The sequence below is a fragment of the Cricetulus griseus genome, chromosome 5, assembly GCF_003668045.3.
Source record: "Cricetulus griseus strain 17A/GY chromosome 5, alternate assembly CriGri-PICRH-1.0, whole genome shotgun sequence".
Taxonomy (NCBI): Eukaryota; Metazoa; Chordata; class Mammalia; order Rodentia; family Cricetidae; genus Cricetulus; species Cricetulus griseus.
The window spans coordinates 34647110-34665011 of record NC_048598.1 but is presented as its reverse complement, the minus strand read 5'-3'; the positions used below and the strand labels follow the sequence as shown (position 1 = coordinate 34665011).

The following is a 17902-nucleotide window of genomic DNA, read 5'->3' as shown; positions in this document are numbered from 1 at the left end:
TTTTTTTTTGTTGTTGTTTTTTTTGTTTTGTTTTCAAGTCAGGGTTTCTCTGTATTGCTTGGAGCCACCCTGGAACTCTCTCTGTAGACCAGGCTGGCCTCGAACTCACAGAGATCTGCCTGCCTTTGCCTCTGAATGCTGGGATTAAAGGTGTGTGCCACCAACATCTGGATTATGAACAAAATAAATATTTTATTATTAAAATTTTAAACATAAAAATCCCCCAAATTAATAAACATATATCTATTAAACAGACTGACCATTATTAACATGTTGGTATTGTTTACATATTAATATAAAAATAGGCTGTTGAGATGCCTCAGTGGGTAAAGGTGCTTGTTACCAAGTCTGAGATCTGAGTTAGATCTCTGAGACCCACATGGTGGAGGGGCAGATCGTCCTACAGGCTGTCTTCTGAACACATATGCACACAAAATAAATAATTCTTAATTTAATAATTTTAAATTCAAAATATATGATGCTGTAACTGCTATACAGTATATACTGATGTGTGTTACAATTTTATCGAGGCACAAATGGGAAGATATGTAACGCTTTTTATCACTAAAGATATTCTCTAGATAATTCAGAGTTTTTTTTTTTCCCTGAGACAGGGTTTCTCTATGTAGAACACATTGTTATCAAATTTCTTTTATTGTTTTCCTATCAAATTATCTCAAGCCTTATGTACTGTATTTTAAAATATATCCTCTATGCATCCTATGTTAAAATGTCTTTTCTTACCCAGGTGGTAGTGGTGCACACCTTTAATCCCAGCACTCAGGAGGCAGAGGCACGTGGATCTGTGAGTTCAAAGCCAGCTGGTCTACAAAGAAGGAAAAAACCTTTTCTTTTAAGACAAATTTCTGAAAATACAATGTACGAAAATGGCATTCGGTTTTAATGTGGCTGGCTTGATGAGCCTTGAGCAATGCACATCTAAACGAGATAAAGGACCATTCTGTCAGCAACTTTCCCTTTCATGTTCCTCTACAACAGAGCTCTATCTCTTCTGCTCTGCTCCTAGGAATCACTGATCTGACGTGCCAATAGATTGTTCTTTTTCTCTACAATGCCATGTAAACAGAATCATGCAGTAAGCAGTCCTTCACTTAGTATAACATATCTGATCTCTTCCCACATTATCACATACATCAGATTTGTACCTTTTTATTTCACTGTGTTAGGGTGCCAAGATTTACTTACTCATTTGCCACCTGGCTGGTGTGCTAGGGCTGTTTCCATTTGGGGCTATTAAGGATGAAGCGCCCATGAACACCTGCTAAGCAGTCTTCATGTACCAGACTGAATTCTGTTTTAATAGTGGACTGTTTTCCCTTCCCTCAGATATATTACATATCCACATTTTCTGAAAAATTAGAAAAATAGTATAAAGAAATTTCCTTTAGCCAGCTTCCTTTAAGCTTAGATTAGTATAATTATGAAAATTAGGCACCCATATGAACCTAACTGCAAATTGAACTTTCACACATTTTCCTACTGTATGTTTTCTATAATATATTGCCACACATGTCTAATTTTGAAAACTAGTAAATTTTAACACTGAAGATATATTAACCTAAATTATACACTGGAATTTCACCAACTTTTCAACTGCATTAACTTTCTAATTTAACATATTGCCACAAAGATGGTGGCTTCAACAGTATAAACCCATCCTCTAGTTCTGTAGGCCAGAAGTGTAATTCAGAGTTCTCCTGACTGAAATCAAGATGTCTGAAAGTCTCAAGAGAGAACTGCACACTTGCTTTCTCCATCTTGTAAAGGACATCCACACTTTTTATGTTATAGTCCTCCATTTTCTTGAACCAGTACTATTAGTAGCCTTGTAAAAGGATTTTGGTGTTTTATTTTCTCTTTATGTGTATGTATGGTTTATGCCTGCAGGTGCCCCCTCCCCCCAGTGTGTGTGTGTGTGTGTGTGTGTGTGTGTGTGTGTGTGTGTGTGTGTGTGTGTGTGTGTGTACATATGCGTTGGCCTGTGCAGCGGCAGGGAAGTGTGCTAGATACTCTCCTTTATTACTTCTTGCCTTATTTCTTTGAAGGTGGACTCTTCCTTAGCCTGAACTTACAGTTCTTTGGCTAGGCTGACAATCTGCTCCCCTCCCTCTCATGCTCTGGATCATTTTCAGATTTTATGTTGGTGTGGGGTTCAAACAGGTTCTTGTGCTTGGGCAGCAACAACTGAGCCAGCTCTTCAGCCTCAGTATTTTCAGCTTTAAGGCTTCAGGTAATTAGATTGGACACAGATACTCTACAGAAATATTCCCAACTTAACGTCCTTAATCTTAACTAGGCAAAAGTTTGTTCTGTAAAACCCTTTGTTCTGTAAAACCAGATATTCATAACATATTATTGAATCCATAAGTTCCATTGTAGTATGTACTACTGAGATCAAATGACCCAAACTCCCTGAGTGTATGTGGTAAGTACTGGCATTGGTAAGTACTGGCAAGACAGTTCTTTATGGTAAGCATTCTTTCACAATTACATTAATGTTTACTGTGAATAAGCAAAGCTGCTCATAAATGGCAGCTAACAGACTCTTCCCTTTTACCTAATTGCCTTGCCTAGGGACTGCATTGAACATTTCCATGAAGTGTGGCTATACTGTGGCTATAAAGGGAACTGTACTGTCAGCTGTTGTTGGCTGAGGCCACAATTCCTTCTTCAGGGAGTCTTGCTCTAATCATCAAGGTTCCAGTCCACAACAGTGTTACAAAATTGGAGGGTCAAACCTTTGTGACCCTCCAGATAACCCACAATAGAGTCATGCCCCTGGATGCTCTGGACTTTGTAATAGTAGTCTTCAAGACAGGAAGGACCCGATTCAGTAAAAAGATTGTAATTCACAGAAATGAGGCTGTGTTTCTCTGAGGCCTGTGAGTGGTCATTTATATGAAACTTACTTCTGATTGGTGGAGCTAGAAGACAGAGTGTGATTGGTGGAACCTGAACATAGGCATTCTTGTTCCCCTTTTTAGCTACGTAAGTAGGGAATGTTTTAGGGTTTGCATATGTGTGTATGCATGTGTGCATGTGTACAGTACTTAGTCTGAAAGGTTTCACAACTATGAACAAATAACTCCCTCATGCTGCAACATTAGACCACAATGAAGCTTTCTTCTAAATGGTCTTTTACCTACTTGTAGTCTTTATAACCGGTAAAGCAGGTTCAGTTTGTTGCACAAGAATCCAGGGTTTCTAGCCCCAGCAGTGATAGTGAAGAGGCTGAGACTTCCACAGTTACTGAAAGATCCAGTTCAGCAAAACTCAGGACTTTACCACTAACAGGAGCTAAGTACTTGAAAGAGCTTCTGGGAGCTCTGAACCCTGTTACCTGAAGCCTGGAACTGTAAGAGTAGGAGGTAGCTGTTAGTTTCCTGAGTACCAGAGGGCAGGCTGTACAAGAAGCTAAGAAGGCTGGTGAAGTATTAAGACAAAAGATGGCAGAGTCACTGAGACTATAGAAGTAGGAACAGCAAAAGGTGGGGACCAAAAGGGAATGCAAGTCCAGTTGCTAGAAGAGTTCCTGAGCTACCAATGGCTAAAGAACCAGGATTCCTCAAACGAATTGCTAAGGAGTTATAAAACTAGCTGCTGTGTGTTGGGACCCTAAACTTAGGGCAATGATCTCTGAGCACTTTTAGCAATTAAGTCTGCAGCTTCAAAATCTTGGTGCCATATGACTGTTTCTCTTTGAGGAAGCTGATCTTATGGGTGTCTGGAAATCTGCACCTTCAATTCTAAGGGAGGGGCTACTTGTCTCCCTCCTTTCCTTCCTTCTAGAATGACTTGCTCAGGAGCTGGAGAGGCAGCTCAGTGGTTAAGAGTGCATATTGCTCTTGCAGACAACTTGGGTTTGGTTCTCAACACCTATGTCTAGCAGTTCTTAACTGCCTCTAACTCTAGCACCAGTGGATCCAATACCCTCTTCTGGCCTCCATATATACCTTCACACATAAGCACAGACTTTTGTCAAAGATACACACACACACACACACACACACACACACACACACACACACACACACACACACACTTTTTCCAAAAATGACTTGTTCATATCTTCCCTCAAATCCCAAGTTTAAAATTTCTTGTATTTTGTTCGTTTTCTGACTTTCAATAGTTTTAAAATATATAAATATTTTCTCAATTTATTAGTTGTCTTTTGTCTCAGTTTATTAGTTTCCTTTGTTGTAGTGTTTATACTATGCAATTAAAGATATTTTATGAAATATTTGTTTTTATTTATCATCATTATTTTGGGTGTATGTGTGCCCGATGGTATGCACATGGGAGTCGAGGAACAACTTTGTGGAACTGTTTCTCTACCTCCATTTTTGCATGGGTTCTGGGGATCAAACTCAGTTCACTGGACTTTAGTGGCAAGCTGAGGTATCTTGCCAGCTCTAATAAAATTTTTTTTTGTGTGGTTATATTCATCGATTCTTTTTACTGCCTCTGGCTTTTCAGAATCCACCATGAAAAACTTGCCCTGTGCTAAATGCTAAAGAATGCTATCATGTTTTCTTTTAGCAATTACATGGCCTATTTTTATTGTCTTCCAATATACATATCTCTAGTCCACTTGGAGCCATTGTGAGGTGTGATATATATATTTAATCTTTTTCCCAAATGGTTCCGTAGTTGTCCTGATACCACTTAAATACTAACCTTATTTTTCTTTTAGAAAATCATTCTTGATTTTTGTAATAGAATCAGACTAATCTCATGATTATGCAAGAGCCTTTGTTTACATGTTACTTCCTGTCTTAACCTATAATCAGTTCTGTTCCTATTTTATTTTATATCTTCTACTGAAATGTAATACTGGAAGGCAAATAAGATCAAACAAATTAAAGTCATCTTTATATTTATGCAATTTTTAAGAAATGGTGAATTGCTTCATAGCTGTAGAGTAGAATGCTAATAATAATTAGTCTGAATTAAGAGAAATCCAATTCATTAAAACTATTCCAAACCCACAGTTTAAGAGGAAAGGTTCAGTATTTGGACTATTCATTTAGTAGACCACCTCGGTTTCTCATGCAAGCATGTGCTTTCTTATGAAAGAACAGTGACTAAGCTGATCAAGTTCTCAGCATGGATATTAAGCAAAATAGCTTTAAGGCCTAAAATAGTGAAATGGTGTATCAAACTAAGAGAGAGAACATTGCTTAAAGTGAGGTCTATTAGCTTATTAGTCCATTGGACAGTCTCCCAGAGGTTATCATGGAAACCCCCAAAAAGCATTAGATAATACAATGTGAAAGGCATTTTTCATTGTCAAGGGAGATGGACTAGAATTTAATTGAAAAATTTCTGACTCTCATTTCTAGGACTCTAAGCATAACAGTATCACAGATGGAGGGCAACTGGAGACTATTAGTTATTTAATAAAACAAAAATTCTTAATTCCTTGAGTGAAATGAAATGTTCCTAAAATCACCATTCTGGATAATGGCATGCCATAGGTACAATAACAACAATACAATTACTCTTCACTAGTATCTGTTGGGTTATCCTTTCTTCTTTGGATTATTTTCGTATAGACTAAATGAGGAACAGAAAAGAAAAATGGAAAAACATAATGTAGAAAAGATTTTATTAGGCATATTACTTCTAGAGGGTATTTACTAATTGTATTGTTTCTAATATTACAAACATCTTTCTATTATGAGTTAAGGTACTAAATTATTAACAAACTGATTATTAGTCTCCTTTTTATTTACAAACCTCCACATACCATAAAATACTGATATGTTTTATTATTATAAGAAATACATGACAATGTCTGTTTCCCACATCTTCACTGATGACTGTTTCCTTTTTTTGGACTTTTGTGGCAAGTACTTTTACCTAGGAGGAACCTTGTCAGCTCCTAGTAACAGTTTTTGTAAATTCAGGTTTATTGGTTCTTTTAACTTTTAACAAGTTTTTGTACTGTGCTGAGGTTAAAAAATTGCAACTTTTTTTTTTTTAAAGCAGTTACATGGCCTGTTCCTATTGTCTTCCTACATTTAGGCCCTATCCACTTGAGGATTACTCTTTTGTGTGGTGTGAGATTGACTGTTTTGTTCAGTAGCAAGGTGGATAGTGTTTGAAAGATGTTTCATACATTCATTCTCTCTGTTGCTCTCTCTCTGACTCTGTCTCTCTCTGTCTCTCTCTATCTCTCTCTGTCTCTCTCTGTCTCTGTCTCTGTCTCTCTCTCTCTCTCTCTCTCTCTCTCTCTCTCTCACACACACACACACACACACACACACACACACACACACACACACACACACACACACAGAACAACTTGTTTAGGAAATGGATAGACGACTGAGGCAGAGTAACTGTCACAAGTTTGAGGTTTGCTGGGGCTATACAGTGAACTGTAGGACAGTCTGGGCTACAAAGTGAGACCCTGTCTCAAAAACAACAAAACAAACAAAAATAATAAAAGATGTGAGATGAGGTCAATCAACTTCTTGTCAAACAGGTTAAGATAATGCAGCAAAACTTAACAGTCCTCTCCTGCCTCCCTCTTAGACAGAGTCTCTCTACAAAGAGCCCTATAGCTGTCCTGGGACTAACTATGTAGACCAGGCTCGCCTAGAACTCACTGAGATCTACTTGCCTCTGCCTCTGGAGTGCTGAGATTAAAAGGTTTTTCTTTATTAAAATTTTTTGCATTTATTTATTTGTGTGGATGTGTGTTGGAGTGTTCACCACAGTACATATGTGGAGATCAGAGAACAATTTATGAGAGTTGGTTCTCTCCTTTTACCATGTGGGTTCCAGTAATCAAACTGAGATCTCTAGGTTTGATGTCAAGTGCCTCTACCAGCTGAGCTATCTTGCTGGCCCAAAATACAGTTATCATTCTTTTGCCTATTCTAGAAACATATCCTTAAATGACAACAATGTTTAATCCTTGCATTGGTAACCTGACAGAATCAGGCAAGATGACCTTACCCTCTTAGACCACATGTTAAGAAGAGTTCTGATTTTTTTTTTAACTGTAACCACCTCATTTTAACAGAAAAGTGCTTCTGAGTAAGAGTGATCCCACTGACTGGATAAAAAGTAGGTAAATAGGACAGATCATTGGGGTTTGATCTTCAGTTCTGATGTTACTATTGTCTTTCCTTGTTTGATTTTTTTAAAGACCTGAATGGCACTACATTCCCACATAGCCAACTATACTGTGTATGAATGAAGGGAAAACTCATAGGAAAAACAATCCTCAGGAGTTGCTCTTTCTGTCATTGTGTTCAGAGGACTTCCATAGAAAGAACATGTTTTTCCTACTTACTCTATTGCACCCTTCCTCACTGCTTCATTTAGTAGATCAACTGAAGAGTCTTGAAAAACAAAAAGTACACAGTGCTGATTAACTCAGAACTATCAGATAATGATGAGGCTACTGCAGCATAAAAAATAACAATGCCCTTGCAATTTGTATAACTTGGACAATAATGCATACCATTCACAGATTTAAGTGAGCTTTCAGAACATGGTAGGAAAAAGAACAGGAGTAGGGGTGGGTGGGGTAGAGTACAGTTTCGTGGTAGAGTGCTCACCTAGCATGTGTGAGAACTTGGGTTCAATCCCCAGTAGTACAAAACAAAATAGCAATCCCTAAAAAAGTCTGATGTTTAGGTTATATTATAAGGTGAATAAGAAGGACTCTAAGGCTTCTAGTAAAAGCAGCTGCTAAATTCTGTTGACTATATAAAATGAATAAAATACAGTTGAGTGTGTATTTTAATGTTTACTTAATAAAATATAATATTCAGATGTATGACTGGGGAATGCTCTTAATAACAAAAGAGCAAGATGAAGACCCAAAACATTCATCATTTTATTTCTGCACTGTTCAAGCCAACTAAAACATATATGATTTGGTCATGTACTACTTGAGCTACTTGAAGACCTTTAAGAGTCAAGTCACAATCAAGAATTTCAAGATTGTAGAGTTGGGGAGATGGCTCAGCTGGCAAAGTATTTGTTATGAGCTTGAGGTCCTGGGTTTGATTCCTAGCAACTATATAAAAAGCCAGGCTTGGCCACAAGTGTCCATAACCCTAACACTAGAGAGGTGTAGCCAGGAGGAACACTGGGTCTTGCTGGCTAGCAACTCTGTTTGAATCAGCAAGTTCCAGGTTCATTGAGGGACCATGTCTCAAAAGATAAGGTGTGGGCTGATGAGATTGCTCAGTGGGTGAAGGTGTTTGCTGCCAAGTCTGATGACATGACTAGTAACAATCAGGTTTAAATTCAAGAAAGCACTCTGGCAGCAGTGTGAAGATTAAAGTGATGTGAAGGAACTGGAGGCTAGGGGTGAGTGAGGTAACAATCTACTGCACTACACAGGACTGGCAATACAATTAGTGGCTCTCAATATAAATACAGGGCAACTGTTCAAAATGCAGGAAAAGAATGACACTGTACATGAGTTTGATACTTTCGTTGAGAAGGAGAGAACTGAATCCCAAAAGTTGTTTTCTGACCTCCATATAAGTGCCATAGCAATGTATGCAAATGTTTGTGTTCACTCTCTCAAAACATAATAAAAATAATGATTAAGTGGGGCTGGGGAGATGACTCAATGGTTAAAACACTTGTTATGCAATCAAGAAAACTGGAGATCGGGTACCTAGAACTCACATGAATGCCTGGTGGACATGACATATAATTCCAGCCTCACAAGATGGATTTCCTGGATCTAGCTGTCTAGCAGGACTAGCTCTATCAGCCAGCTCTGGTTTTGATTGAGAGATCTTTCTTCAAAGAAAGTGGAAGCGTGATCTAGGAAAATTCACAATATCAATCTTGGGCCTCTATGTGCATGATCACTCACATATGTATGCCCATACACACACTTGTCTACACATGTTACACACCACATATAAACACATGTGAAAAGGACAGGAAAAAATAAGCTAAGATGGAGAACAACTGAAAATGATACCTCATGAGCTCTGACCTTTGCATGCAAATGCACATATGTGTACATGTACCACTCCCACAAGAACACAACACACACATACAAAAAGAAGGGGATGGAGGATTTCAATATAGTAACCACAAAGCATGTGGGTTTTTAAGTGCTTAGATACTGCACTGGCTTCCTTGTCATGAAGCTGGCCAGAATATCAGTTCAAGGAAGGAATGAGTAACAATGATAACTGAAAGCAGTTAGGCTGAAAAGACGAGATTGATGGATATAAAAGGATGCAGAGAAGACCTGATGACTTATTCTATAAGATAAAAATAATTATGTTGATAATAGGTAAAACTTCAAAAAATCTACATATAAAACATTGCAATAATCTATTATTTATTTATTCTCATGTGTATGAATCTCCATGATTATATATGCACTTGCAGGAGCCTGCAAGCCCAGAAGATAGCACTGGCTTCTGTGGAACTGGAGTTACAAGCATTTGTGAGGCATCATGCCAGGGCTAAGAACTGAACTTGGATCCTCTTTAAGAGCATTAAGTGCTCTTAACTGCTAAGTCATCTCTAAGTTTCCTGCTTTATTTAGTTTTAAAATAATGTTATGTTTCCTATTCCCATATCCAAAAAACATATATGGTACTATTTTCCTTACAGAAGGAAGTATTATCATAGTTTGCATAAAATTAAATTGTTCAAAGCATCAGTAGTGAATACTTAAGAATTTTATAAACAATAAACAACTATTATATAGCAATATACTTCAAAGTATCTTCTTTGCCTTTTCCATCAAATATACCTTATTTAATCTAGTATATTAAAAATATTATTGCTTCAATTTATAACCACATTAAAAAGTATTAGTAAGACTTTATATCCTTACCCTGTCTCATATGCCTATATTTTCATTTTATCATACCTTTATTAGTATAATTCATATGCCATAAAATTACTCTTTTAAAAGTGTACAAGTCAATTTGTAAGTGTATGTGTGTACTTATAAAATTGAACTGGGTGTAATGTAGCAGCTCATGGCTACAATCATAGCACTTAATAGATCTCAAGAAAGAGGGGGGGAGGGGGGCAGGGAGGGGAGAGAGAGAGAGAGAGAGAGAGAGAGAGAGAGAGAGAGAGAGAGAGAGAGAGAATTATACAATCATCACCACAGCTTAATTCTAGAACTCTTTCATTTCTATAATTCTGGACTATTTATATACACAGCAATAGAACATATGGATTTCTGTTTTAGCTTCTCTAGCCTCTTTTTTTTGGTATATGTAGTAGCATATATCATTATTTGACTTCTTATAGGTAATAATGTGCTATCATATGGATTGACAGTACTTTTTATATATGATCTCAGCTGATATTTAAGTTGTGGCTACTTTATAGCTATTATAAATAATGAAGATATAAACATTTATGTGCATTTTGTAAAGGCATGTTTTCAACTGGTTACATCCATAGAAGTGGTATTGCTAGGTCAAATGGAAATTCAACATTTACCTTTTGAAGAACTGTCAAATTATTTTTTTAATGGCTGCTTCACTTTATATTCCCACCAGTAATATCTTAGAGTTTCTATCTCCCTGTTTTGATAATAGCTATCCTAGAAGTAGCAATTCATCATCATTTTGATGTGAGCTTCCCTAACAGCTGATAATGAGCATCTTTCCAGTACATAAACACCACTGTTTACCTTCTTTAGAGAACCCTCATTTAGGAGTTTTTGTTTGTTTGTTGTTTAACTAACTATCCAATAGTCTGATGAAAACTACAATGATATTTTAACATCTTAGAATGAAATTCCTTTAAAATGAAATGAGTAGATGCTTAATAAAAAATATACAAAACAAAAAAATCCAGGAGAATGGAAGTGGCATTGGTTATAGAATTAAAGAGCTCTATGCTAGAAGGCACCTCAGAGGTATTCTTTAGAAGCAATGCTGGTATCTTGTAAAGTTTTAGAGAAAAGGGCAAAACCACTCTTTGCACAATGCACACAATTAGCAAAGCACCTAGCAAAATCATGACACTGGAAACATTTTCTTTTCATATCACTAGCTTCTGAACTCCTAGATAGGAGGGAAATATTTGGTGTCTGTTCCACATATTTGGTATGCTTAGTGGATAATGTCATCCTTAAATGGGCATTAGTTTGAAACACTTATCTTGAATTATAAAGTGAAAGTTGAGCCTCCCTCCCCTATTGAAGGCAAGGAGAAATACCTTTCCTTGGGACAAGAGGGATGGTTATCTAAAGAATGTGCTATATATGGGTGACTGCATTATCCTCTTGAACAAGCCTTTTCTCCTGGGTGGGATAAACTGGACTTTTTAGTGCTTAGTCTGCTGCAATTCTATTTCTGAGGATTACCATAGACAGAGGAGTATTTCCTTCACACCATTTCTTGATTCTTTCAAGTTAGACTCCTGATAACAATTTCTGCCAAGCCTCTTCCCTTCCCCAGGTATCTACCAATCTCCAGTCTTAGATTCCATTCTTCAGAGTTGTATCTAACCCTATTCTTTTGTCCTGCATGCCAAGATGCTAAACTTCATAATTAAAGGCATAAAAGAAAGCACCAATGTTTGTAGGTAAGATTGACACAAATGAGTTCCTCAGATTTTACCAATCATGAAGGCAAACAATTCTCAGTTCCAGGGTGTATGATAGAAGCATCTGGGAATCTTTAAAAACAAAACCAAAAAAACAAACAAGCCCAAACAAACCCATCACCATCAGGCTTATCTTTAAGTATCAGTGTATTTATGAAAGGTAAATTTTATGGCTAGTTAGATTTGAAAACCACTGGTTTGGACAATGGGACGCTTTCTAGTCCAAAGTGTGCATGAAACTGTGACTAATTTGGAAAAGTACTTATATAGACCACATAGAAGACACCAGATACAACAGAAACCAATACCTGCTGATTCTCACAGCGTGGCACTTAAGAAAGGGGGTACCATCTTTTTTCGTGTTTAAAAAGCTTTTTAAAAGATTTATTTTAGGTGTATGAGTGTTTTACTTGCATATTATGTTTGTGCAACACATATGTGCACAAGCCAGAAGAGGACATCGAATCCCCTGGAACTGGAATTACAGATGATTGGCTATGAGTCCCAGTGTGGATGCTGGGAATTGAGCCTGGTGTCCTCTGGAGCAGCAGCCAGTGCTCAACTGCTGGCCTTTCTCTTCAGCCCCAGTATCTTTTTATATAGAACTTTAATATAATCTGCACTTTATTTTCCAGAGGATTTTTTTTAAACCACAGAAAAGTTTAATCATTTGACAATCTCATATTTACATATTTGTTTGACAAGGACTGGTCAAGGGGCACAGTAACAAGAAGTTAAGGAACGTTACACAGAAACATTAGGCTACTGCCTTAGTTCAACTATGCTTTCTGGGTGTCTTGGCATATTTTTGCTGTCTGAATTCTTTCAGAACTAAGCTCAAAGCTAATACAAATGGTGCAGCTGCTACTGCATTGTGTTATACAGACAAGGCCAACTCATATCATTGTGCTATGGAAATGAGAACACTAAGCTGAACACCTGGCCCGGAAAACAAGCAGCTCTCTCTACTCAATGCCAAATGGATGTTATCATCTAAGCAGAAGTCATACAAAAATCCTAATATCAATAGTCACTTTATAAATAGGGTATAAAGAAGTCTGTTCCAAAACCATAGTTTTAACTATGCATGAAACCTTAAGACATGTTTGTTTTCCTTCTTGAACTAAATTTAAGCAGAGATAACTTATTTTAGTCAGTTGTTTCTCATTTCCACCATAAAATCATTTAAATGTCATTTAAGCAATGTGTAACATATACAAAAGATGTTTTATATAGAGAAAAGCACAAATACACCAAGGCAAAAATATACCCTAGTAACATGTTAAAGAAAACAAACAAGCAAATAAAAATGATCTTTTTAAGCAAAAGCTATTCAAATGATTATAATTGAAGAATCTAGGACAAAACTCACAACTACCAAAAACATTGTGATCTTGTACATATGCATATCTAAAGGACTCAAAAGAAATGTTTCATGAAACAAATTATTAAATTAATTCCAACTAGTTTTAATTTCCAAATACAGACAGAATGTACTCTAGACATTAATCTCAACTGTTAGCTAAAAATTCTCTTTATTGAGAAAAAAAAAAACACAACCCTACTTTGGACATGTTCATTTCAAATAATCTCTTTTGAAATGTTTAATAAATAGCAAATATTACTTCAATTTACTAGAGACATCATCTATACCAAGAGAATAAATGTGAGATAAAACCATACTATTTGGATTTTTGTGTAATTGATTCGTATGTTATCTTCCTGACAACTATTGATTGGATCTTTGCTATGTATAAGGTACTATATGGAGCAATTGGGGTGGTTTCAAGGATAATCAGAATAGATATTCACTGTTAAATGAGAAATAGAGATGACAAACTAAAAGAGGAAAATGAGGAGTGAATATGATCAAAATGCATTATATACATGCATGGTCTTGCCAAAGAAGAAATAAAAATGTGTTATTTATCTAACGTGAAACATCTTTCTGAACAGTAAGTTTTATGATCACCTATTTTAAGATGTAAAGTATTCTCAAATGATATATAACATATTCAGTTATACTTTAAAAAATAAGAAAACAAATACAATTTCATTTTTTAAAGAATTTGAGATCACTGTTATCAGTGTCAACTTCTGTATACTATATTACTTTGAAATATGATGACATGCTCCAAGACCACTAGCACATGTTAGCTATTTGCCTGTTTCTTATAGTGGGAGCTGATAAAAAAAAAATTGACTTCTGTTTTAATAGCTAATTTTAGAAAGTGTCTAGGTGAGGGCTTTTGGGTGGTTAATTCTCCTAGAAATAAAAGGCTTTGTGACTGTAATTTTGTCAGTAAGGAGCCTTTTCTCTCCTTCATTATTTCTATGATTATCAAGTAAGTACATGGTTTGTAAGTAATACTTGGTCTAAGTACTTCTCTTTCATTGCTTTGAAACCTCTACTTACAAATGTTTAGTTTTATTAAGATAACTCTTAAGTCAGTTGCCAATTTAGTATTAAAATAAGCAAAACTTGAAATTCTTAATTAATTAAAACTTTAAAAAGCCTGAACACAAACTTCACTCATAATTTAGGACATTCTTCATTGTTACCATAATGCAGAGAGCTAGTCTCATTTGTATACTTTAAGAAAAATGTAAGAAATCACCATTTGATTCCAGCTAGACACTGTGAAAATCTTAAATAAGAACTCAATCTAGTCAAGTGCATCACTGAACTATGTGTATGGGTAGTTTAAAATATTATTGATATACAATATACTCATTTACATCTTCAAAAATTTAGCAAACAAAAGAAAACCTCTTTTTTTTCTTAATAATTTAGGATCACTGTTATCACTGTGATCTGCTGCATAATACACATTCAAGTAAGATGATGTTCTTCAGAATTACTGTCTTACTTAGGGTGTCTATTGCTGTGATAAAATACCAATACCAGTAGCAACTTGGGGAGGAAAGGATTTATTACATCATAGTCCATCATGGAGGGAAATAAGGGCAGGAACCTGAAGAGGCAGAAGTTAATGCAGAGGTCACAGAGGGGTGCTGCTTACTGGCTTGCTCAGGCTGTTTTCTTATACACCCCAGGACCACCAGCCCAGGCATGATATCACCCATAATGGGTTGGGCCCCCAACATCAATCACTAATCCAGACAATATTCCACCAACTTACCTAAAACCAATCTTATGGGGCATTTTCTAAACTAAAATTCCCTCTTCCCAGATACATTAAATTGACAAACAAAACAAACAAACAAAAAAACCAACCAGCACACTATTAATACATGTTAAGCTGGATTGGTTTCTGCTTTGTTTGAAAAAAAGAAGAAAAGGGCTGGAAAGATGGCTCAGAAGTTAAGAGCACTGCCTGTTCTTCCAGGGGTCCTGAGTTCAATTCCCAGCAACCACATGGTGGCTCACAACCATCTGTAATGAGATCTGGTGCCCTCTCTGACCTGCAGGTATACATGTAGGCAGAACACTATATACATAATAAATAAATATTAAATAAAAAATGTTTAAAAAAGCTGGGCGTTGGTGGTGCATGCCTTTAATCCCAGCACTCGGGAGGCAGAGGCAGGCGGATCTCTGTGAGTTATGAGGCCAGTCTGGTCTCCAGAGCTAGTACCAGGATAGGCTCCAAAGCTACACAGAGAAACCCTGTCTCGAAAAACCAAAAAAAAAAAAAAAAAAAAAAAAAAGTTTAATAAAAGTAAAGTTATATAAAAAAAAGAAGAAAAGGCAAAAGAAACATGCTTTTGTTCATTCATAAAAATTAAAACATGTAGCTGTGTCTATAAAATTAAAAAAATTAGTAAGACATTACATTGATGCTCTTAAATAGGTACCACATCATGATTACAATATTAATGTAGCATTCACTTATAGTCTATAGAAATCTGTAAAACTTTGAATGGTTCTTACAGAAACAGATATCAACAAACTCTACCCACTCTTAAGGTGAAAAAGGTAAGTATACTGTTCTTCAGAGTTCACAGAAAAACAATGTCTGCTTGTGTTAACTAACATATATATCATACATCTAAAAAAGGTTCTACTTAAAAGGCCATCTCAACTTAAAAGGATTGGAATAAGAACATAATAGTTGGGCTACATTAAGAGGGAAAAAGCTTTTTTTTTTCTCCAAATAGAAAAGTTTATTTCTATCTTATATTGATTTTTGTTGTACTTAGAATAATGACCAATCCCTTGAAACAATTCTCTTCAAATATGCCTTTTATAACACTACAAATTTTTATTATGTTCACAAAATAGGTTCATTCTTTACCCTATACTCAAAGAGAAGAGATGACTTAAAATCTGAGTTACTTGAGGCTGGCAAGACGGCTCATTTGTTTTAAGGCCACTCCAGCCCGATGACCCGAGTTCAATTCCTAGAATTCATATAGAAGTAGGAGAGAAGAGGAGAACAGACTCCACAAAGTTGTTCTCTGACCTCCACAGTGCATTGGACCAAATGTACACAAGCACGTGCACGCAAATGCGTGCGCACGCACGCACACACACACACACACAGAGTCATAAAGTAGTAAAGTATAAAAATATATGATAAAATATAAATATATGATAAGGTATGAAAAATATATATCTTTGCAATAAGATAGAAAGGCTTCACCTAGCAGCCAATAATACTGCTCCACTACAGTCTTCCCATTTCAGTATGCTTTTGGAAAATGTTGTACTTCATATTAATATATTTTTAGCTAATAACTAGATTAAAGGACACCTGCAAAGATTTGTGCTCTATAATTCAGAAAAATTCAGATTTAAGGTACTTAGTTTTTTTTAATTAGCCCACCAACAAAAATAGTATTCCTTAAAATCTAATAAATCTCATACTGGATATGATTCACAATCAATAGAAATTTATACTTCTGGCCTTTATGTTCAGTATTGCAATGAAATTCTTCAGGAACTATGTATACATACATACATACACACACACACACACACATACACACACACACACACACACACACACACACACACACACACACACACACATATGTATATATATATTTAGTGGAAAGCAATACTTACTGGTACTTTGAAAGGGGAGGTATTCGCAGTGTCCATGGAATTGGGTTTCTCTGAAGTGCTGGTCCCTGAGATGCTCCGTCTGCGGGGGGACCTTTCTGCTGGTACCTCTGGAAAAGTGGAGGAAGTAGAAACATCATGAAGGATCCACAATTTCAGACTGTCTCTAAACTATAAAATTTTTATTTTTCACACACAAAAAGCTGTTTTCTTTAAAGGTCTATTACATTTTTATCTCAACATGTTTTAGGTATCTTTGTGATGTTTGACCTATGAAGATAAAGAAACTTCGTCAGGGTTAAGAATCTATTCTAAGAGACAACTTGTGTTTTCATCTGTGCATGTACAAGAAGTAATTTTTCCAAGCTACAATATGTTTAAGGTTTCCAGGTTCACTTAATAGTTCTATCTGGTACCATATGGCTCTACTTCTCTATCAGCCATTTAGAAGTTAAGTAAATCAGAAATTACTCATATTTTTTGTGAACAAGAAATACTAGTGCTGTGCATGATTTGACAATGCTTAGAAAAGGTCAAAGTTCGGTTCTATACACATGACTCACCAGACTGTAGCAAAATCTATGAGAAGACCGAAAGGTGCTGCAGGATAAAAGAATATACATGCCTATGCAGATATAAAAATAGAGCCGCTTCTCCTTGTTCTGGCTATATGACCTTACTCACATCTTACTCTGCAATCACAGATCTGTTCAAATGACCTAACAAGATTAGGATTCTGCAAATGATGTTATCTCTAATTTAATAGCAATAAACCACATTAACACTGTATTTTAAAGGGTTTTTTTTCCATAGTGACACATACATATACACATGCACACACAGATATTTATACACATTATACCTTTATCACAACTGCTTCCCATCTCCACTTCAACTGACAGATAAGAATCCAGCTTCTCAGATAACATTAGATAATCTCAACATGGACAAGAAAAAAAGCACATCCTAAAAAAAGTATTCTGTGTTATCTTCCAGATCTTAAAAAATAAAGAGTAAATGGTGACTCCGGAGACTGACATTTTGATTCCTGCTGTTCTGCCTTTAAAAGATAGATGCAGTTTAAACTTCCATTTCTGGCCTCCTGGCCCCTGGGATCCGTGCTACTTCCACTTAAGAGAAAGCATTTTTTTTCTCATGCTCCCTCCCTGCCTTGCTCTTCCCCCTCCCTCTCCACAGCTTGCAGAGAGCGAGCGAGAAAGAAACACACAGGACTGCAGCTATTCATTCAATCAATCGTCTGACTGCACATCCTCATTA

The 17902-nt window shown here is 36.2% G+C and overlaps 1 protein-coding gene across 2 annotated transcripts in view; it reads right to left on the bottom strand.

The window, feature by feature from the left end:
* Nucleotides 1-17902, bottom strand: part of Rasal2 (RAS protein activator like 2) — a 246104-nt gene that overhangs the window by 75379 nt on the left and 152823 nt on the right. For both annotated transcript variants that reach the window (XM_027417286.2, XM_027417287.2), the window contains one exon: nt 16628-16734. In XM_027417286.2, coding sequence (XP_027273087.1) covers nt 16628-16734 — 107 coding nt within the window. The remainder of the gene's footprint in view (nt 1-16627; nt 16735-17902) is intronic.